Source organism: Caretta caretta, chromosome 4, assembly GCF_965140235.1.
Source record: "Caretta caretta isolate rCarCar2 chromosome 4, rCarCar1.hap1, whole genome shotgun sequence".
NCBI lineage: Eukaryota > Metazoa > Chordata > Testudines > Cheloniidae > Caretta > Caretta caretta.
In genome coordinates this window covers 30915109-30939118 of record NC_134209.1, presented here as the reverse complement: position 1 = coordinate 30939118, position 24010 = coordinate 30915109, and the positions used below count along the sequence as shown (strand labels likewise).

At 46.3% G+C, this 24010-nt stretch overlaps 1 protein-coding gene across 4 annotated transcripts in view; it reads right to left on the bottom strand.

Annotated features, from left to right (window-relative positions):
* Positions 1-20860, bottom strand: part of LOC125636077 (putative E3 ubiquitin-protein ligase HERC3) — a 145238-nt gene extending 124378 nt beyond the window's left edge. For 3 of the 4 annotated variants that reach the window (XM_048848633.2, XM_048848635.2, XM_048848636.2), the window contains exons 1-2: positions 20556-20856; positions 1274-1537 (exon numbers count right to left, since the gene is read on the bottom strand). In XM_048848633.2, the coding sequence (XP_048704590.1) occupies positions 1274-1499 (226 nt within the window). In that variant the 5' untranslated portion in view covers positions 1500-1537; positions 20556-20856. Of the gene's footprint in view, positions 1-1273; positions 1538-20555 lie in introns of all 4 variants that reach the window. The other variant, XM_048848638.2, reaches the window with a different exon arrangement.
* Positions 20861-24010: the final 3150 nt, after the last annotated feature.

Here is a 24010-nt window from a genome sequence, read left to right as displayed (position 1 = left end):
CAAGGCAAAATAGGGTCAGTTTCTCTCATGGAGCCCTGGGCGGGAGGGATAGCTCAGTGGTTTGAGCATTGGCCTGCTAAACCCAGGGTTGTGAGTTTAATCCTTGAGGGGGCCATCTGGGATCTGGGGCAAAAATTGGGGATTGGTCCTGCTTTGAGCAGGGGGTTGAAGTAGATGACCTCCTGAGGTCCCTTCCCTGGTATTCTATTTGTCTCTGGTATTCTATGACAAGGACTCTGTCCCTGAAGGGCTGAGAGAACTAAGCATCTTGGACAGAGCAGCTGCTGGCAGGAACCAGGGAAGAAAGAGGGAGCTGAGCAGCTGAGTGCCCTGGGTAAGGGTGAAGAAGCTGCTGGGGCCATGGGGAAGTGGCCCAGGGAAATATAGCAGCATTGACAGAGAGCACAGAACAGCAGCAGGAGACTGCTAGTTACCGGGTCCCTACTACGCGCCACTGGGGAAGTGGCTGGACTGTTGGACAGCAAAACACAGATGAGGACCTAGCTGTAGTCGCAAAGAAGTCACTGCCATTCTGGGAGTTGAGAGGAGCCGTAGGCGGGAACAGAGACAGACTGCTGGCATGCAGACCATTGACGTGAGCGTCGGCCTCAAGCTAATCCCCAGCTCGATCAGGAGACGGCAGTTGTCTGGCAATGAAGGCTGTACCCCATGACACCCTGCTACCAGAAGAAACCCTCTTGTTCCCCACCTGTCTAAAGAAACCCTGCTATCAGCAACTGTGCTAAAAATAGGCTTACTCTCCCTAATATCAATGACCAAGCTTCCATTGATACCACAAGGAGCAGGATCAGCCCCTGAGGTTGCTCCTAGCAAGATGTCAACTCCTACACTAATGAGACCTTGGATTCTGGGGAACACAGTAAAGTCTGAAAGGCAGGGGAGAGCACTGTAATTAACAGCCCTCCCTTCCTATAACGCTAAGAGAAAGCAAGCCACATTTACACAAAGTAGGAAACTTCTGCACCAGATCATCTATGCCCATATTGATGCCTCTACTTTTGTGCAATGCTTGGATACATCATGGTTTCCAGTAACCAAACCCACCTTATTCAGCACCCTAATTCTGTACAATTCAGCATGATTTAACCATCAGCACCCTAATTCTCTACAATTAAGCATGATTAACCATCAGCTCCATTCATTGCTGAGTCACAAAGAATTCATACAAGAGTTTTCACATGAAGAATCAAACAAACATGTTCCCCCACCACCGCAGCTGGTGTTTGAAGTATGCAAAAAGAAATCCATGTACCTGGCTTGCTTCCCTCGCTCTGATGGCCTAGCTGTCCTTTGGTGTTCAAGCCACAGGTATAAACTTCTCCATTCTCCAGTAAGAAAACAGAATGGTTTCCTCCACAAGCCACCTCCTTGATGTTTCGGTCGTGAATGAACCCATACACCTGTGGCTCAGGGATGATTGCTTGGAGATTGCTACCTATCCCAGGCTGGCCAAAAGACCAACATCCCCAACATAACATTTTCTCTCCCTTCAGCAAGTCATGTAGCTTTTTCCTTCCTGGGGAAGAAGAGAAATGAAAAGTGATGAGTAAGTGACGCAACCACAGCCTGTTCTGAGAAGGAAGCGGAACCAACAGAAAAATATTTCCTGTCTAATCACGTCATGTCTGTGTTTTTGCTACATGGATTCACCTTTAATCCTTACCAGTAAATAGGGCATTAGACAGTAGAATCAGGACACATGGGCTCCATTTCCCACTCTGCTATAGACTCAGTGTGTCACAGCTACTGTGGGTTATTTAGCTGCCCTGGCAATGTATAAGATGGGGATAGGGTGCTTACTTTTTAAAGTGTTTTGAGATCTAGCAGAGAAAAGCACTAGACGAGAGTGCTAAGTATTGTTATTTAGACAAAAATATTCTTCCTCTGACCCTTGAAAGCCCACTACAGTGTTCTAAACTAATGGCTCAAAACACACCAATTTATTACTGCACTAGTGCAATGTTTTGGGCAATTACAATAGAACACCTTTTTAAAGGATGATATCTGCAAAGAAGTTATTTAAACAGGTCCCGATTAGATTGATCTCAATTGTTTACAGGGTACTGGCCAAGTGCAATACCACAGTACACTACTAGCTGAGAAATCCAGGTAGAGAAGGAATTTGCACTACTGAGCATAACCAAAATATGTTCGTGTGCACACATATCCTCCCACCCACCCCAAGGCCATGAAGTGTCCAGGAGAAAGGGTGCACTGCCTACAATTCCCACGGAGCATCACAACAACAGTTTAGCATTTCACAGAGCTGTACAAACAAGATACTGATGTTAAAGTGACTTGCCCAAACCCACATACTAGAACTCCTGACTCCCCATCCTCTGTTGGGTCCACTAAACCATCTAACAGCCAGCACCTTCAGAGGGAACAATAATATGGGACAAAGAAACAAAGAGAGACAAAAAAGGAAAAAAAGAAGAAAACATGCCGTCAGTCAGCACTTGACAATGCCATAAGCCAAGCTCACTCCTGGTTTATACCTGGCAGCAACGAGAGAAACAACCTCTCATTCCAGAAGAAGCGACCGTGAAATTCTCCCAGCAGGCCGAATCTCAAAGTATTTGGGTCATTTGTTACAACACGTTGCACTAACAATAAAACTCCACCCTTGAAGCCTCAGAGAACTCCTTTGTCTGCTCTAAGAATACAACAGGACTGAGTCAATGTTACTATTTTGGGGGAAGAAGGAAATGGAGGAAGAGAAGGAAATAGCCCTCGGATCCTTGAGGGGGTCATTTAGGGATCTGGGGCAAAAACCGGGAATTGGTCCTGCTTTGAGCAGGGGGTTGGAATGGATGACCTCCTGAGGTCCCTTCCAACCCCGATATTCTATTATATCTATCTAGGCCCTAAACATTTGAGTGATCATCTCTCACCCTGTATCTTGGTTGAGGTCAGCTGAGGTGGACCTGCTCTCAATTCCACTAAGGCAGGACTGAGAAGGCTGGAGTTTTCTCCTGGAATGGGTATGGGAGAGTCCCTTGCTGGGTTGCTTTAGAACATACTGCAAATCCCATTTGTCTTTGTTGGCCATTTTTTAAAAAAACTTTCAGGGCTGTTCCCGCCCAACCATCCCCTCACACCCCCCCCACCCCGCCCCCATGGTATAGACTAAATCCTCTGCACCAGTGGGGAACTGATCCTTTTGATAGGTGAAAGTCTCCTGTCAGGATTCCTCCTGTGCCAGCTGACAGGGCTCTGTCTACCTGTGCAAATTGGTTCTTCCATGTATTTTGTCTTTTAATTATACTGGACACAGATGCCTGGTGAAAGATAATTTGCACAGTAGCTGACACTAAAATAGATCCCAGCTGATACTCACCATGCAGTGATAGTTAACTGTACCACAGTATTTCCCTAAGAAGAGGCAATGCTGCAGCTCGGTAAAAGAGGCGTGCGGAGGTTTTGGATGGTTTGTTTTTCAAATGATATCTACTTGTATTAAACTCACATTCCCTCTCCAAGAAGCCCATCATCCAACCTCTGGGTAGCAACACAGCCAGCGTGATCCAGAGTGAGGCTGCAGCTTCAACATTCGCTCTGGGACATGACTCTCTTCCCAGCATGCAGACTGCTCAACAGCTATCCACAAAACAGCAGCCCTACATGTCCAAGTCCAAAAGCTCTGATAGTGAAAACAGGTGCTGCTCCATTGACTGCAAGAGTTGCACCGACATTACATCTGGTCTTCAGCATTTGTTTATACCAGAGAGCTACACTGATTTCTTACAATATATTAGCTATATATTAATTTTCTGGGTGTGTGCATTGGAGCTGGATGCAGAGAAACAACCTCTCATTCCAGAAGAAGCGACTGTGAAATTCTCCCAGCAGGCCGAATCTCAAAGTATTTGGGTCATTTGTTACAACATGTTGCACTAACAATAAAACTCCACCCCTGAAGCCTCAGAGAACTCCTTTGTCTGCTCTAAGAATACAACAGGACTGAGTCAATGTTACTATTTTGGGGGAAGAAGGAAATGGGGGAAGAGAAGGAAATAGCCCTCCCCAAGAGTTGCTAGGCTGTGGTTTGGGGTAGAGCTGGCTGTCTTGTTTCCAGCTGCTAAAGTTAAAAATACATGGAACAATTATTTTCCCTGATTTAATTGCCCATGTAAGCAATTGCAGTAACTGCCACCGGGATGGTAAGTGACTGACAATTGGAGGGAATGTGGCCCCCAAGACCATCTCTTAAGATGGGATCCATGCAATGCAAAAGTTTGGGAACCCCTGTAATATAAATACAAACTCGGGTCCAGATTATCGAAGTACCTCAGCCCCCATTTAGCCCCACAAATTAAGTGGCCAGATCTGCAAGTGCTGAAGAACCAGCAGCTCCTACTGAAAACAATGGGAGATGCTGTGTGCTGAACTCTTTTGACAGCACGGTGGCATAAGTGACCACGAACTTGAGTTTTCTAAACCGTTTTTAGGAAGATCTGTTTCACCATCTCCATAACTGCAAAGGGCACCATTGTGTCTCTCAGGCTTTTTTACTGACACTTCCCAGGAAGTGCTATATTTGCAGGAAGCAGAACAAGACACAAATGCAGCGCCTATTTGAAAGAATGACAAATCAGATTTTCCAAAGGTCCTGTAAGTCCCTGTCTGTTACTGCTTTATTTCTAAGACGTTGTGCGTTTTAAAGTTTAAGTTAAAATTCTTTGTTATTTATAAATGCATCATGCAAGAAGGCTGCAAGTTTTGTGTGTCATATGTTCAAATGGGTGCAGTGTTTCCTGTATAATTATCCACGAGACTCACAATGGAAGCTTCCTGGTCCACTGCCGATTCTATTTAAGGCTTTTACTCTTCCTTGCCATGAATGTAGTGAGTGGAAGCTTCATGTTATCTTGGGAGTTAGAGTCTGAAAGCTCTATTAAAAAACTCTGGCCTTGTCTACACAACACAGTTCTGTCGACAAAAGTCCCCTTGCGTCAACAAAACACTGGCGGTGAACGCACCAAAATGCTCCTCCCGCAGATGTAACTCCCCTGTTACGCCCACGCAATAAAACCGCCTCAACGAGCGGCTCAGAGCTTTTTGCGACGCAGTTAGAGTGATGCAGCGCCAGCGTAGACCTGCAGTTGGTTATGTCGCCCTAATGGGACAAAATGAGTTGTCCCACCAGGGCTACCCTTAGGATTTATGGGGCCCTACGCAGTATTATTAAACGGGTGCCCCTATGCCGGGGCGGGGCAGCAAAGGATACCAAGGCACCCGGCTCACCTCACGGCGGCAGAGAGTCACAGTTCCTCACAGAGACCCCCGTACCCTCTCCCTCACGCAGAATGCGCACCGCTGGCGCATTCGGCTCTGTGAATACGGCCCCGACCTAAGGACACTGCAGTGCACGCTGGGTGTGCGGGAGCCAACCTGCTCTTATATCCTGTCATGGGCAACAGGGTGGATAAAAATCAATGCTTTTTTTTTTTTTAAAATCGGATTTTTTTTATTTACATCGGATTTTTTTGATAAAATGCTTTTTGAAGAAAAAACCTATCTACAGATAGTTTTAATTAAAATACATTATAGCTCAAAGATCTCTCATCATAGAATGGTTTCAGAGTAACAGCCGTGTTAGTCTGTATTCGCAAAAAGAAAAGGAGGACTTGTGGCACCTTAGAGACTAACCAGTTTATTTGAGCATGAGCTTTCGTGAGTTCCGATGAAGTGAGCTGTAGCTCACGAAAGCTCATGCTCAAATAAACTGGTTAGTCTCTAAGGTGCCACAAGTCCTCCTTTTCTTTTTTCATCATAGAATAGGGATTATAAATTCTAATTCTATGGTATGAGACAATATATTCATGTAATGTTTAAGAAAAGTTTTGTACATGAGTTCCAATTGTTCATGGATTAGGGATCCAGTTTTACGGGGTTCCAGGTGCTTCTGTATAGATTATTTAGGTTAATCTTTCTATCTACTCAATGGGATTCAGTGCTCAGTCTGGAAGACACCATCAGAGATGCTTAGTTTTGCAGTTGTCAAACTGTGGATTTGTGTCTCCAGAGATAACATGCTTGTTAACAGCAAAAATGTTTTTAAATAAAAAAAAATAATAAATAGAGGTGAGAAATAACAGACCTGAACCCTATTGTCCCTCTGCAAATTTGTGTACACAGAGTCAATCCCTTACCTCTCTTTAAAAGTACAAAGTTTCAAAAAGTTCAATGAATAGAAGATTGCTGGGGTCGGAATAGATCTGGACAAGGAGAAGTCTGGAGATGAATGTGAGAAGGGAGGGACAGGCAGTGGAAACAAAAGTGAAACTGTTTGAGCAGCATATTCCAGAAGTCTTGAGGTCTTTCAGAGTGTAGCCTTCACTGATTTGAGATCTACCATACCATTCTCTCACGAGAAGAGAAAACCTATAATGGCAACAGGCTGTAAAAGAGACCCAGTTTGGGAATATTTGAATGAAGTTCCTCTACCTGTGGGTAAAACAGGCATGTGTGCAAAATGCAAACAGTGCAATAAAGAAATGCAAGGCCTGGTTGCCCGAGTGAAACAACATAATGAGAAGTATTCCTTCTCAGAAGGAAGCTGCACTGAAGATGATGAAAGCAACAAGTCTGAACATGCAGGATCTTCAGGTTGGTATACTTTTTTATTTCATACTTCTTTCTTAAGGACTGCCTGTCTTCCTTCTGGACTATTCTTGAATTCTCATGTTTGAGCAAAAAGTATAGTTGTTACTCTATGGTACTATCATTTTAGATGCAGTTGTGATAAAAAAATAAATAGCTGAAATAGGCAGATCTTCCTTTTACAATTTCACCTTTAAAGGAGTACTGAGTGTCAGTGAATTCAATGAGCAATACTAAATGAGCAGTATGGTAATAATAATTAAATAACTGCGTTGACTGATTTTCTTTATGAGAATCCATCCTCAACATACTGGATTCTAAAGACTATCCACCATTCAAAAAATATGTGTTTGCTGATGATGTTTTAAAGAAAGTCACACCAGTGAAAGTTACTTCAGCACATGAATTCAGAGACTGTTGAAGTGATAATCTCACTTTTAACAGCAGTAGCTTCTTCTGCCAGTGTAGAAAGAATATTTTCTTCCTTTGGACTAATTCATTCCAAATTGAAAAATTGTTTGGGACCTGAAAAAGCAAGAAAGCTTGTTTTTCTTTTCCAGATTATGAACAAACAGAAAAATGAAGGTGAAGGTGACTGAGTTAGCTGCAGAAACCAACATTTTAGTTTCTCATGTTGACCTGGCTGACGGTCTATTTAATTTTTCCTTTTAAAAAATGTCATGTAATTATTTTAGTTAAAAACAATTGTAACGAAAACAAACCTGATTTTAAAAAACTTGAATGTTTAACTAAATTCAAATATTCATATGCTTGTTTTGTTAAAATATATGTTTGCTGTTGAAGAAAAAAATCCAGAATACCTAACGTTGTTGTTTTAGTTAAATAAAACAATGTAAATGTCTGTCTGGTGATGTTCTCCTAATACAGCATGACAAGAAAATCCTCCAAATATTAAGGATTAACCTGTTGATTTGGAGACAGTTCACCTCCCAATGACTTCATAAATACCTGCTTCAATTACCTTTGATAAATGAAATAACCAAACAATCATCCATTTTCTGATATAGCTGGAAAATTAATCTGAAAAGTTTTCAAAATAAATCACTTTAAAAATGTGTAGTATGTACCTTCTAAAAATAAAACCTACATCTATCTCTGAGTTGTGAAGAATATGTATAAAGGTTATAACGATCAACAAGAATGCACTTTTACGTAGAAATCCATGATTAAATTAAGTCTTCCTGACTAGTGATTTAAATCATGATTTAAATCAATTGGATTTAAATCAAATCCACCCTGACGGGCAGTGGGTGAAGCTGCCACTTGGAGAGGCTAGCTCCCCAGCCCACCTCTTCTGCCTGTGGCCCCACCCATGCTCCACCCCTGCTCTGCCCCAGACCTCACCCTCACTCCGCCCTGGCCTCTCCCCACCGTCTCCCTCCTCTCTTCCCTCCCCCACTCTTCTCACCCCTTTCCAGCCAAATCCCTGAACCCAACTGAAGCAAATGACATTTGAAAAAAAACACTCCTCTGCCATTTCTTTCTAAAGAAAATGGAGCATGTTTTCCACTGCATGCCAGACGGTGAAGACCAGACATGCAGAAGGTACCTAATTAAAAGCACTAAACTTGGGAATAAAAACTTTCAGTCACAGGTTTTTTGATATGCCCTGAAGTTTGTCAGAGATTTATTTGCAAAAACTTTGTAGTAAAGGCGAGTCAACTGTCTTGCTGAATACAGCATTACATATTATGGAATACATGATGCAGCTCTTCTCTGTTTTACATTTTCTTAATCAGTATTTCTAAGCTGATTTTATATTTTAAAATGTACTCTTAAACCTTCATAATCATTCCAGATTACTACATATTTAACTCACTGAAACAAAGACATTATTTTAAATTAATCAGTCATAGAGGTTTAGTGTGTTTAGAACAATGTTCATTGCTTTTAGAAAAAGGGAACACTAATTTACTTTGTGTGATCTCCACAACAATAGACATGTTCATGAAATTTCACCAACATTAAAAAATATGTTTCCAAAGATTTTAGGCATAACAAAGGATTTTATATGTTACTAGGTACTGATTTTGCTGGAGGGTTCTCTTAAAACTAGTTCATCAGATAGTCAGAAGTAAAGAAAGGGAAACTTTTTGTCCAGCTATCTGGAAGGAAAGGGCTGTTGTCCCTTTAAGGGCTCTCTTCAAGGAGGGAGAGAGTGTGAAGGGAGAAAGGCATGAACAGAAAGGACAGGAACACTTCAGAAGTTTTTTTTACTGTAGTAATTAAAATGTGTATTTTAGATAAGGGTGGCCTTTTGTAGGATTTATTTTAAAAAAAACATATCTCTGAAGATCCAAGCATTTCAGACTAAAGATGACTGTGAATCTAAAAATCTATGCAAGGATTTTTTAGAGATGTGAAGATTATAAAATCACCAACTCACTAATGAAATATTTTTAAAGCAAATTTTAAACTAAGGTCATGTAGACTAGCATGTTCTGAGTAAATATTACAGTAATACACTACTGTTTTTGTCAGTAAATCCAGAAACTGACAGTATATACCTGGGGGTTGGCAAATGCCTGTTAAATGGCTTCATTACCCCTTAAATGGCTCTTTAACAGTTTCAATGTCGTGCTAATAGGGCTGGCAGGCAGGCAGGCTTTTTCACTTTTAAGTTACTAGATCCCTTCTGGAGTAAGGGTCACCAGGCTGCAGCAGCCAGCTGTGGGAGTCTGCAGGAAGGGTCAGAACAGGGATAGGAAGATCCGGCTGGGTGAACACTAAGACCCAGTGGTGTCCCAAATTTTCAGGTGCCCTAGGCAACCCTGTATTCTGCCTATGCCTAAGGACGGCCCTGTGTCCCACAATGCCCATCCTGACTGCTCTGGTCAGCAGTTTGAACTCCACTGCCCTGAAGGTACATTGGTATGCGCCCCTTCCCCCCCCCTTTTGAAGGCCTGGGAATTTTTGAAATTCCTCTTCCTGTTTGCTTTGCATGGACTGTTCACACAGCACCTTCCCAGCAGACCATGCTGGCTTTCCACAACAGATGCACTCCCGTGTGGAGAACAAGGGAGCTGCTGGATCTGCTGGGTGTATGGGGTTGTAGCTTCGCTCCAGCTGTAGGAACTTTAAAACCTACAGGCTGATTGCTAGTGGCATGAAGAAGAAGGGGCATGAAAGGGACATGCAACAGAGCCTGTGCATCTACGCAGTAGGGGCCAGGTGGAAAAGTTTGTTAACATACACCGAGATGTCCCAGGAATCCTCCATAGAGATGTCTAGGAAACTGTCCTGTAGGTATTCTGCAATCCTCTGCCAAAAGTTCCCTGGCAGAACTGCCTTGTTTCTCCCCCCTGCTGTAGGAAACTTTGTCGCACCACCTGACAATTATTTCTGCAGGGACCAGAGTGGCACATAGGCGAGCAGCATACAGAGCCAGTCTGAAGCCACACGCAAGCAGGAGATGTACCCTTGCATCCTAGGTTACCCTTAGGAGTGAGATATTGGGTTCGATAACCCTAGCCTGTGGAAAAGTGTACCAATATTCAGAAAAGTCTCCCTTGGGGCTTCTAGTAACCCCCTTCAGAAACCACCCAGACCCTTCGTCCATTCTTCCCAATTCTCCCCCGCGCCCCCTGCCAAACACACCACATTTGGGACTTGCGCTGACCTGTGTGTTACCCAAGGAATAGTGAGAAAGAGGTGTGTGTACATTTTATGATTCACAGCTGTGAGCGCATTCACAATACTGTAGCTGTTCATTATTTCTTTGGCTCATGCAGATGTGCCCTTGAGGACCCACTCCTCCACACCGGTGAAGTGCCACCATCAGATAAGGCAGTGAACTCATCATGCTGCAGTCAGAGCACATCCATGCACGAGTCCCCCTGCAGCTAATACAGAACTCCATTCTATGCCCTCCCCAAACTCCCCACCACATTCTACGCATGTTCCCGGTCCCTCGCAGTACGCCTTGCACTCCACCTCTAGGGACTTGTTTCACAGTGAAAGCTGGAGTTACACTCAGCTGTGAGAGCTGTAACCGAGACCGTTCTTCATTTCCATGTCCCTAGTTTGACCAAAAAATTGTGTTTTGACCTGTTATTAAACTTTCTTCTTTGATACAAATTGACTTTTTATTTGTGTCATACACAAGTTAGTTGGTGCTAACATTTAAACACAGTGGCTATAGGCAGGAACATTTGCTCACTACAATTAAAGCTCAGGAAGCAAGCACTACAGGGGCCATTCAAGGCAGCAAGTAAACAGTGCCTGGCCAAATGCTTAGACACATTACTGGGAATCATGGTCAAAATGCTCTTTCAAGGCCTCCCTGATTCGAATAGCCACACACTGTGCCCCTCTAATTGCCCTGGTATCTGGCTGCTCAAAATCAGCAGCCAGCCGATCAACTTCAGTGCTCCACTCCTGGGGAAACTTTTCCCCCTTCACTTCGCAAATATTATGCAGAATACAGCAGGCCGCAATGACCATGGGAATATTTTCCTCATCGAGATCTAACCGGCCAAAAAGGCAGCGCCAACGACCTTTTAATCGGCCAAAGGCACGTTCAACGGTCATTCGGCACCTGCTGAGCCTGTTGTTGAAGCGCTCCTTGCTGCTGTCTAGTTTCCCAGTGTAAGGCTTCATGAGCCATGGCAGCAAGGGATAGGCGGGGTCTCCCAGGATCACTATGGGCATTTCAACATCCCCCATTGGGATCTTCTGGTCTGGAAAGAACGTCCCAGAATGCAGTTTTCTATACAGTCCAGTGTTCTGAAAAATGTGTGCATCATGCACCTTCCCTGACCGCCCTGCGTTGATGTCAGTAAAACGGCCCCGGTGATCCACCAGCGCCTGCAAGACCATAGAAAAGTAGCCCTTTCGGTTGATATACTCCCTCGCAAGATGGTCTGGGGCCAAAATTGGGATATGAGTTCCATCTATTGCCCCTCCACAGTTAGGAAATCCCATTGCCTCAAAGCCATCAATTATTTCCTGCACATTACCGAGAGTCACAGTCCTTCGTAGCAGGAGGCGATTAATGGCCCTGCACACTTGCATTACCACAGCCCCCACAGTGGACTTTCCAACTCCAAACTGATTTGCGACTGACCGGTAGCAGTCTGGAGTTGCCAGCTTCCACACAGCAATCGCCACTCGCTTTTCAACAGTGAGGGCAGCTCTCATTCTGGTATCCTTGCGCCGCAGTGCTGGGGCAAGCTCCGCACACAGTTCCAGGAAGGTGGATTTGCGCATCCGAAAGTTCTGCAGCCACTGCTCATCATCCCAGACGTGCATCACGATGCGATCCCACCACTCAGTGCTTGTTTCCCGGGCCCAGTACCGACGGTCCACCGCGTGCAGCTGTTCCGTGAATGCCAGCAGCAATCTTGAATTATTTGTTTCCATGGCAGCCAGCAGGGCAGGCACCACCGAGTCATTCTCTGTTTCGCAGCTCATGAAATAATGCAGGACCAGACGTGTCGTGTTCATAACGTTCATCACCACAATGGTCAGCAACTCAGGATCCATGCTGTTAGACAGAGATGGCGGGTGCACAGTTTACAAGGGCTGTTGAAAAACGGCACGAAACAAATTTGGAAGCCCATGAAATGATGGGATGGAAACAACTGCATCATGGGATGGCAAGCACGCCCCCCCCGCCATGATGCATCTCAATCCATTCCCAGAGCTCCCAAAGGCAGAGGGTTACAGAGGGTGGCGAGTTGTACAGTGGGATAGCTACCCATGGTGCAACGCTCTCTCTGTCGATGCAAGAGCAACGACTGTGGATGCGCTTTGCCGATACAAGGAGCGTTGTGTGGACATGCACAACCGAGGTAATTAAAACGGCTTATGGTCATCGACGTAACTTAAGTCGACTTAATTCTGTAGTGTAGACAAGCCTTTATCCTGACGGCCACCATGTGGAAATCTTCCAGGACAGGCAGCAGGTAAAGGGAAAATATATATATATATGTAAGTTTTCAAAAGTGACTAGTCATTATGGGTGCACAACTTGAGACACCCCTGGGAAATGGAATCTGATTTTTCCAGAGGTGCCATCCTGTGAAAGTGAAAGCCCCCAAATTGTCTAAGATTGCAGAGGCAACATGTAGGGGGGGGCCATGTAGGGTCAAGTGCCCCCCCCTCCACACACACAGATTGGCCTGGTGTGCAGGGAGAGGTGCTCTGTCCTTCTCTCCCTGCACCTCCCCCGTGGCACGTTCAGCCGCTCTCCCTGGCAGCCAGGTGGGAAGCGGGACAGAGCTGCTTCTGCCTGAGAGAGCTTGTCTGGGAGGCAGCAGTGGCTCACTCCAGGCCCGGGCTCGGCTGCCGAGGAGAGGGGATGAGCATGTTAAGGGAGGAAGGACCTACACAATACTCCAACTAAGGCCTCACCAGTGCCGAGTAGAGCTGAACAACCGCCACCCCTGTCTTACATACAACACGCCTGTTAATAAGCCTCTGACTGCCAGATGCTGGGATGGACGATAGGGAAATTATCAAGTGATCCATCCCCAGTTCTGTTCATTCCCTTTGAAGCACCTGGCATTGGCCACTGTAGGAAGACAGGATACTGGGCTAGATGGACCATTGGTCTGATCCAGTGTGGCCACTTTATGCCATACACCCCAGAATGACATTTGCTATTTCCACAACAGCACCCCATTGGCGACTCCATTAATTAATAAAGTCACTAGTCCCTTTTGTAAATTAGGCCCAAATCTGCAAGATCAAAGATCTTTGGCAAGTCCAACCACAGCACACACCCACTGTGTTCCTCACTGATTTTCAATAGAACCTGACATGTAAATCTGAACACAACCACCTCCATGTGGGATTTGTATTAACATCTACAGAATGGTTGTATTGCAGCACATCAGTTTGTTTGCAGAGACTCTCCAATGCTAAACAAGGAAGAGACATCTGCAAATCCCAACCTTCCAAAGAGCTCTCTAGCTAGCAAAATAAAACCATTCCCAATGAGGGGTGGTAGCTTTGTCGGTGGGAGTGTGTCTCCCACTGGTGCTTTTTGTGGGTAAAACTTTTGTCGGTCAGCGTTTTTTTCACACCCCTGACAGACAAAAGTTTTACTGACCAAAGTGCAGTGTAGATATAACTTAATTAAATAGAGAGACAAGGTGGGTGAGGTAATATCTTTTAATTGGACCAACTTCTGTTGGTGAGAGAGACAAGCTTTTGCATCACACAGAGCTCTTCTTCAGGTCTGGAAAAGGTACTCAGGGTGTCTACCTAAATACAAGGTTGAACAGTTTAGCACAGGGGTGGGCAAACTACAGACCGGGGGCCACATTTGGCCCTTCAGACATTTTAATCTGACCCTTGAGCTCCTGCTGGGGAGCACGGCCTCCACATGTGCCATGGCTCCGCGCAGCTCCCAGAAGCAGCAGCATGTCCCCCCTCTGGCTCCTACGCATAGGGGCAGCCAGATGGCTCCGCATGCAACCCCTGCTCCAAGCACCGCCCCTGCAGCTCCCATTGGCCAGCAACTGCGGCCACCGGGAGCTGCAGGGGCGGCACCTGCAGAAGGGGTAGCCAGAGGGGGGACATGCGGCTCCTTCCGGGAGCTGCTTGAGGTAAGCTCAGCCTGGAGCCTGCATCCCTGACCCGCTCCAGCATCCCAACCCCCTGCCCAAGCCCTGATTCCCCTCCCGCCCTCTGAACCCCTTGTACCCACCCTCCTGCACCCCCAAGGCCGGAGCCCTCACACCCGCACCCTGAACTCTTTATTTCTGGCCCCACCCCAGAGCCCGCACCCCCAGCCGAAGCCCTAACCCCCTCCTGCACACCAACCCCCAATTTTGTGAGCATTCATGGTCCACCATACAATTTCCATACCCAGATGTGGCCCTTGGGCCAAAAAGTTTGCTGGCCCCTGGTTTAGCACAAGTAGTTAACAAGTAATCTAAGGAACCACTTAAGATGAAGTGGCCCATTAACACCCCTGTAGTCATAGGACACTAACACCTTTTTGTCCTACACAACACTGCATCATACCAAACAAACATAGGCAGCTCTTTTTCCAACATGGCGTCTAATAATCTCCTCATGTGATTATAGGAACTTACTGTTCTAAACACACCACCTCTGAGACAGTGAGTTAAAGTAAACACGGTACTGTACTCACAACAAAACGCTCAATGCTGAGCGCTCCCAAAACAGTGATGTCTGCCAATTGGTGGAGCATGAACAAATAAACTTTTCCTTCACTGTTGTTAGTGGTAACTTATGTGCTTCTTCTACTGACACTGCCCCAATAATTACAGAATTTACTGCACGGTCCCTTCGCTAAGCCCCTAGTCCAGTGGTTCCCAAACTTGTTCCTGCCGGGCCGGGCCGGTTTGTTTACTTGCTGCGTCCGAAGGTTCGGCCGATCGCGGCTCCCAGTGGCCGCAGTTCACTGCTCCAGGCCAATGGGGGCTGCTGGTAGCAGCAGCCAGTACGTCCCACTGGGAGCCGTGATCAGCCGAACCTGCGGACGCAGCAGGTAAACAAACCAGCCCGGCCCACCAGTGGCTTTCCCTGAACAACCAGCGGAACAAGTTTGGGAACCACTGCCCTAGTCCAATGTTTTTTCTCCTAACGGAAGGAATTCTTGTCCTAGCCACCCTCATTTTGCTACAACTCGACATTTGAGCTAAAACAGGACATGCAGCAAAAACGAGCAAGGCTTACAAGAACAGTTCCCCGTGTGAGATACACGGCACCTTCACTTTTGTTGTATAAGCAAAGTATCCTCAACACGTGGGACATTTCAAACAAAAATCTTCCTAATCCCTATTTTATAGGCCAGGTGAGGACAGTGTCCCTTTTAATATCTAGTATATAAAGGGGGAAAAAAAGTCAGAGAGCGTGACTGTATCCCAGAAGCTTGGTGCCACTGCACGGACACCTATTCATGGGGCTAACGGGGCTGAAAGAGGAATCTGGTACTGAAAATACAGGTGAAATCACTGGACTACGGAAATAAAAATCCAGCCAACTCCTTAAAATTCTGGGGCGTAAGTCTTTGGCAATGTGAAGAAGTGGTGGGTGAGTGAATGGGTCAGATGATCACCTGGGGGCCACCTTTGCCCTGGCCTGCAGGAGATCCAGGTACAACACCTCATTCCTCCTTCTCCCCCCGCCCATCCTCCAGAGACTGAGAATCCTCCTGGTGTGGAGGGCAAAAGAAATTGGAAGGGCTTCACATTTTTCTCCATTGACAATCCTGCCAGCTGATCAGGTAGGAGCACTGACTTTTAGGTGGAGTCTCCTTGAGTCCTCAGACAGCTTCTGACAGCTACATCATCACAAGCCTCAGCATCAACAGAATAGCTAAGGGGGCTCCCCGAGGCCTCTGCCTAGGAGGCCGACCTAGGGATGGACAGCTCATTTACTTTTTGCTCTTGGCCTAAGACCTGCAGTAATGTGCCGGTGGAGTTCTCTCTGAGAGTATGTCTACACTACGAAATTAGGTCGAATTTATAGAAGTCATTTTTTTAGAAATCGGTTTTATATATTCGAGTGTGTGTGTCCCCACAGAAAATGCTCTAAGTGCATTAAGTGCATTAACTCGGCGGCGCTCTTCCATAGTACCGAGGTTAGAGTTGACTTCCGGAGCATTGCACTGTGGGTAGCTATCCCACAGTTCCCGCAGTCTCCGCTGCCCATTGGAATTCTGGGTTGAGAATTCCAATGCCTGATGGGGCGAAAACATTGTCGCGGGTGGTTCTGGGTACATATCGTCAGGCCCCCGTTCCCTCCCTCCCTCCCTCCCTCCGTGAAAGCAAGGGCAGACAATCGTTTCGCACCTTTTTGTCTGAGTTACCTGTGCAGACACCATACCACGGCAAGCATGGAGCCCGCTCAGGTAACCGTCACCGTATGTCTCCTGGGTGCTGGCAGACGCGGTACTGCATTGCTACACAGTAGCAGCAACCCATTGCCTTATGGCAGCAGACGGTGCAATAGGACTGGTAGCCGTCCTCGTCATGTCCGAGGTGCTCCTGGTCACCTGTGTGAGGTCGATCAGGAGTGCCTGGGCAGACATGGGTGCAGGGACTAAATTTGGAGTGACTTGATCAAGTCATTCTCTTTAGTCCTGCAGTCAGTCCTATTGAACCATCTTATGGTGAGCAGGCAGGTGATACGGATTGCTAGCAGTCCTATTGCATCATCTTCTGCCGGGCAGGCAAGAGATGAGGATGGCTAGCAGTCCTATTGTACCATCTTCTGCCGAGCAGCCCTGAGATGTGGATGGCATGCAGTCCTTCTGCACCGTCTGCTGCCAGCCAAAGATGTAAAAGATAGATGGAGTATATCAAAATAAGAAATAGACCAGATTTGTTTTGTACTCATTTGCAAACACCCACCCCCGCCCCCCGTCTAGGGGACTCATTCCTCTAGGTCACACTGCAGTCACTCACAGAGAAGGTGCAGCGAGGTAAATCTAGCCATGTATCAATCAGAGGCCAGACTAACCTCCTTGTTCCAATAAGAACAATAACTTAGGTGCACCATTTCTTATTGGAACCCTCCGTGAAGTCCTGCCTCAAATACTCCTTGATGTAAAACCACCCCCTTTGTTGATTTTAGCTCCCTGTAAGCCAACCCTGTAAGCCGTGTCGTCAGTCGCTCCTCCCTGCGTCAGAGCAATGGCAAACAATCGTGCATCTGAGTTGAGAGTGCTGTCCAGAGCAGTCACAATGGAGCACTCTGGGATAGCTCCAGGAGGCCAATACCGTCAAATTGTGTCCACAGTACCCCAAATTCAACCCGGCAAGGCCGATTTAAGCACTAATCCACTTGTCAGGGGTGGAGTAAGGAAATCGATTTTAAGAGCCCTTTAAGTCGAAATAAAGGGCTTCATCGTGTGGACAGGTGCAGGTTTACATCGATTTAATGCTGCTAAATTCGACCTAAAGTCCTAGTGTAGACCAGGGCTGAGTTAGCGCTGTCATTTTCAAAGGCAGACACGTGCCCTTGGCCCCAAGGAGCACACAATCTAAATTCAACACAACAAGTGAGGATCATAAGCGGACACCAGGGGCACAAGGGGGGGGACAAGATGACAAAAGCATCATGTCAGTTACATGGGCACATCTTGAAAGTATTGTCATCATCGATTTCCGTCTCATTTCTTGGAGACGGCATTCAGCACACGATGCCTGGACAAGATCCTGCAATGTACCAAATGCTTCTTAAAGGCCACTGAGCACCCTCAATTCCTGCTCTTCAACGAAAGCAGAGGATGTTCAGAACTCCTCCCCAGCACTTAGCATCCTCCAGGATGATGCCCTTATCTACTAGTCTGTCTCCACTAGCGAGCCTACAGAGGCACAGCTGACCCGATGCAGCTGTGCGGCTGTAAGATCGTTCGTGTAGCTGCTCTATGCCAGCGGGAGAGAGCTCTCCCATCGATATAATGAAACCACCTCTACAAGTGGTAGTAGCTATGTCAGCGGGAGAAGCTCATGTGTTTTTTTTCACACCCGTGAGTGACATGAGTGGTAGCATAGACACGGCCTGAGTGCAACCAATTGGGATCCCCAAAATTAAAAGACAGTGACACACACCATTTGAAATTTCACACACACGGATGCTCAAGAGTCTACAGGAGGCAGAGTGCTCCCCCCACTCAGCCCCCACTTTTAAACACATAAAGGGCTGGATTACTGCGGGGGAATCAACATACAATAACACAAGGCATTCTGGCCATAGGTATGAGATTGCCAAAGGGAATCTGTTTCCCTGGAAGTGTTTTACTGCCTATTCATACTCTGACACCCAGTATTCAAGATTTAGGCCTGGTCTACATACAGTTTTAGGTTGACATAAGGCAGCTTATGTCAACCTAACTCTGTAAATGTCTACACTACAATGGTGCTCCAGCCAACGTAAGTCGCCCACTACATCAATTTAATAACTCCACCTCTACGAGAGGCACAGTGCTTAGGTCGATGTAGTTAGGGCAGAGGTGGGCAAACTACGGCCCACGGGCCACATGATCACTAGGACGGGGAAAATGCTTTTGAAAGCAAAATGCTAATTCAGCTGATTATTTTAGTCATTAAGAACCCCAGAATTCACTAGCTATATGCTTTAGACTTTTAGAGGGTGCTTCTTTGTCTGGGTGACACAGCCATAAATAAATTGCCTACAATGCATTTAAAAGACTCTGAGAATCTATTTTTCTGGGACATCTGCCCTGCCTTATGTGGACGGAAGCCAATTTTTGTTCTTAAAAATAAATCATATGCAAACGGACACTGAATTAGGACCCAATCTTGCCAAACACATAGTATTACTCAAGAGAGTAGTCCCATTGAAGTCAGTGGTACTACTCGCATGACTAAAGTTATACATGCGTAAAAACGGCTTGCAGGATACTTGCCTGTGCAATTTTCTAGAGTACCTTTAACGGTACAGTACAGGCTAGACCATTAAACTGCTAATAGTGATTTAAGGTTTTTTAGATGAATGAATTTTTCATATATTACAATTTAATCTCTTAGCATATATACAGACACATGCCACTAAGGTGCGCAGAAGTACAGTGTACTCCTTTGTAGAGCTACACCTCATAACATCCGTTTATAGTCCCTAAGACTTTTGCAACCGCATATAAAAACCCTCTTATTAAAGCCACTCCTCTATCAACATATAGGTGGGCTAGTGTATTAATTTTACTATACTGTAATTCCTATACGATACCCAAATATCTAAGTCACCACCAAGACCCGCTCACTGTTAGCATAAGCCAGTTCATCTTTGACCTCATTGTCCTCAGAGCCCAGGGGGAGTTTGTGGATGATGCTTGCACACGCATGCACACACTCACACAAAGGTATATAAGCAGCAGTCTCTGATGGAACACGTGGTCTGCTTTTCAAAGATACTGCCGCTGAGCTCCTGAGGCGGAGAGTCGGGGGTTGCGCAGCATTTCTGAAAATATCAGGCCAAAATGAAACTAAGAATTGGTCTCTGCCCCCTACAGAGGGCCAGACAGGGAGAGAATAAGATGCTGAAATGGGTAAAAGGATAAAGACTTAACTGCAGAACTAAGCAACATCCCTCTAAATACATTCCTGGAGGTATCAGGCACAAGGCAGATAAATAAGATCTGCCCTAAATAAAATCCAGGGCACATCATTTGGATCTTGACAAATTCTGCAGCAAAGCAGCTGCCTCACTAATAAAAGCGGTCAATCTTTCTTACCAACTGTGCTGTGTGTATCAGCTGAGTTGTGAGAGAAACCACAATTCCAGGAAAGCCATGAAAACCCCACACCACCCAGACAAGTCCTTTAAATGCACACTCCCTATCTCCCCAGAAAAGCCTGGATGCTAATGCTGCTAAGCCTGGTAGGCTGCAAAGAAGCGACGGAGCAGCTTGCAAGAAGCCGCCTACCCTGGATTACATGCAGTATGATCTTTGCTTGCTCTCCTCGCTCGGCAGCTGAGTACATAGCTCGCAAATCCCTGTTATCTCGCTAAAAAATGAGCGGGTAATTTAGTCCCTTGCACAGCCCAGCCTCTACTGAACTGTGTGAGGGTTTGTCTGTTTTTTTCTGGCCCTTTTCGCCTTATGCACAGAAACGTGAAAGGGGGAGGGGGAAAGTCAGGCAGACCTGTTTGTACCTCGGGCTAATAAACGCCAGCAATAATCTCCCTCCCAGCAGCCCCATCCACTGTCGACACAGGCAATCCCCGAGGAGGAGAGCGCGCTTGGGGGAAAGGGCTTCCCGGGGCTGACTTGGTTACAGCTTCACAACCCTGCCCACCCCCCGGAAAGCTGAACGCGGCGGCTCTGCCTCCTTCCACCCACCCACCAGCCCATGGCAAAAATGCCTGCCGGGGGGATCTGAAATCGGCAGCAAGCTGGGGTCACAGCCATGGAGGGCTGCCCGGCTGCAGTGTGAGCGAGCGAGCCAGACAACGCTACTCACCTCCAGCGGCGGCGGCGGCAGCTGCTCCCCGCGTTCCTTCCAGCGGCGGCGGCGGCAGCTGCTCCCCGCGTTCCTTCCAGCGGCGGCGGCACCTCTGGCTCGGGCCGCGGCTGAACCCTGCGGGTCACTCGCGAGCACAATAATAAGGAAGTTTTCCCCTAGCCCGAGCAAGGAAGCAGCCCGGCCGACATCGGTGACTGACGCGGCGAGGCGTCCAATGCGGGCCCCATAAACTCTCCTGGCTGCACCAATCGCCATGTCCTAGAAGGGATCAGGGAGGGTGGGGCTAAGGCCTGGGTTGGTAGGAGAGGGAGGAGGACGGGACTGCGCAGCGATTTGTTCAGCCTGGCAGAAGTGGAGTGTCCAAGGGGCACGTAGTTACATCACTTGCATTGGCTGCGGGATGAGGCTGGGGCGGCTGCTCCATACGCAAGTGGGGAGGAGCTACATAGAAAACGGTCTGAACTCGAGCATCTGCTCCTGGGCTTTTAAATGGGTGAAATCAAAGGAAGGCAGTGCTAGGAAGACAGCCAGCATTATGGTTTCAAAATGGGAGTGTTTGGGGTTCACTCAGGAGACGGAACGAGAGAGAGAGAGAGACTACATATATAGAGCTGATATCGCAGGGATAAAGTGAGAAATCATGTGATAAATATTATATCTTTCCCATTAAATATGTGACAAGACTAAGGTGACAAAGTCAAGCACTCTACGGTTAGGAAAGGCCAGCATTATGGTTGCCTGTGCAACCTAAATTCACCCTCCTTCTGCACATGCCTTGTGATACCATCAGTAATTAAACGATCATGCACTACCCGGTGTAGGTGTGTTGGGCCCAAGATATTAGACAGAGTGAGGTAATTTATTGGACCAACTACTGTCCAGCGACAAATTTTCGAGCCACCCAGAGCTGTTCTTGGTCCAATAAAAGATACTACCTCACCCAGCGTATCTCTCTATGATCATGTACTGTTTCTTTCCACAGGGCCCCTGCCTCATACAGAGGACAGGAATGGTGCTCACTGAATGAGCCCCTATTCAAGAGAGAGGTCTGGGTAACTACATGTATATCCGATAAAAAACGAGTTCGCTGAATTAGGATGCCCCATGGCACCAGTCAGTTTGGTATTTTTGCAAAGGCTCATGTGTAAGGATCACATGGGGTGAATCAGACTTGGGAGCCTCATTATTTGCATAATAATCACAAAAGGTTGCTTGTTTTAACCAGAGGTTTCACATGATTTCATACAGCTTGGCGAACATGGGGACTGTCCACCCCCGTGCGCAAGTGCTGTGGATATGGCGCAGGCAGGCAGTGCCTTGCACAACACACTACATACAGCTTTTAATTTCTTGAAAGTAAAATTTCTGATGGTGACAGGCAGGTTTTCATGAGCTCTTGAAGGAGGCATTTTACAAATGCACTGGGGAAGATCTCTGTCTCTAAATGTACCTGCTGCTGCCAGAGCAAAATTGTCCTGGCGTGCACCCCAAAAGAAACCGGAGGGACAAGAAATCTCCAGCTGTTTCATCTCAAAGAGTTTACTTCAGATTGCCCCCTGGATAGAAGGGGAGTGAGTGAGGGTGAAGAGGCCACCCAAACCATGGCATTTCCTTGAAGCAGCAATAATTCTGGCATGGAGCTCTGCTGCTTACGTCTCCTCTGCTGAGAAAGGGATGAAAGACAGTGACTCCATCCCTCCCTCCCCCATAAACCTGGCAGAGCCCCGTGGAACTCAGGTGGTGGGTAGCTCACGAAAACTCATGCTCAAATAAATTGGTTAGTCTCTAAGGTGCCACAAGTACTCCTTTTCTTTTTGCAAATACAGACTAACACGGCTGTTACTCTGAAAGAAGGGGGATGATACAATAGAATTGGAAAAGGTTCAGAAAAGGGCAACAAAAATTATTAGGGGTATGGAACAGCTGGGACTTTTCAGCTTGGAAAGAGATGACTGAAGGGGGGTATGATAGAGATCTATAAAAGCATGACTGGTGTGGAGAAAGTAAATAAGGAAGTGTTATTTATTGACTCCTCATAACACAAGAAGTAGGGGTCACCAGATGAAATTAATAGGCAGCAGGTTTAAAACAAATAAAAGGAAGTATTTTTTCACGCAACACACAGTCAACCTGTGGAACTCCTTGCCAGATAATTTTGTGAAGGCCAAGACTATAACAGCGTTCAAAAAGAACTAGATAAAGTCCTGGAGGATAGGTCCATCAATGGCTATTAGCCAGGATGGGCAGGGATGGTGTCCCTAGCCTCTGTTTGCCAGGAGCTGGGAATGGGCGGCAGGGGATGGATCACTTGATGATTACCTGTTCTGTTCATTCCTTCTGGGGCACCTGGCATTGGCCACTGTCGGAAGACAGGATACTGGGCTAGATGGACCTTTGGTCTGACCCAGCGTGGCCGTTCTTATGCTCTAAGCAGCACTCCCTCCCTGTCTTTTGTGCCCTCTAGGGATATCTGCTCATGTAAGGTCCTCCCAGTCCACAAAAGTGAAGGAGACTATTGAAGACATAGGATGGGGGTCTCCAAAATCATCAGTGCAGGCCTACTTCTGCTCCCATTGTAATCAGTAGTAAAACTCCCATTGACTTCAAAACTGAGTATGTTTGAAAAATGTCACCCTGTTAGCAATCACACCCAATCCTGCATATAGCTCATGTTTAACTTTAAGCACATCCGTAATTGTATTTAAAGCACTGAGATTACTGAGATGTGCAAAATTAAGCATGTGCATACATTTTTGCAGAATTGGGGCCTTTATCTGTAAAGATATTTTATTCAAGTGAGGTTCACCTTTTCTCTGTTTCTGTCAAAATATTATTTGTAGTTGTATGAGCATAAAAGATCCCTTCTTTTATAACAACATCACGTCAAAGTGATTATTCCCCTTTTTTATCTTTTAATTTTTGGAGTTTTTGGAGACATTTGGTAAAAAAAATATTTGCCCTAAAGCTCAGATTTTTTTTTTACCGAGTTTCAGCCAAATTATAAATTCGGGGAGGGGGGTTTCAAGTGAGAACACAGCTATAACTACTGGTGACTCATTTTCTGATTTTAAATTGTTGTGCAATATTGCTTTGGGCTGTCTAAAAGCTTCTGTGTTCCTCCCAAAGGCTACCTGCATTTCAGTGGTAGGTGAAGGGGTCTATACTTCATAGGCCAGGTTCCATAGTCTTTTTTCAAGTCAGGCTCCCAGTATTAAAATCACCCCTGTGCAGAGGACCAACACTGCTTCAGTGCCACTTAAGGTATCCTATGTTAGTGTTTGAACAGTGACACACACTTTTGCATGGGCACAAAAGGAGGGTCCTTTTGGAAATGAGGCCCAATATCTACAGTCTTTCTTTCCCTTGCAGTTTCCAGGGTTCTACACTGATGGAGTTCAGTCCACCCTTATATGTTGCATTTAGCACACTTATTTTGCTTAAAAGACCATCCA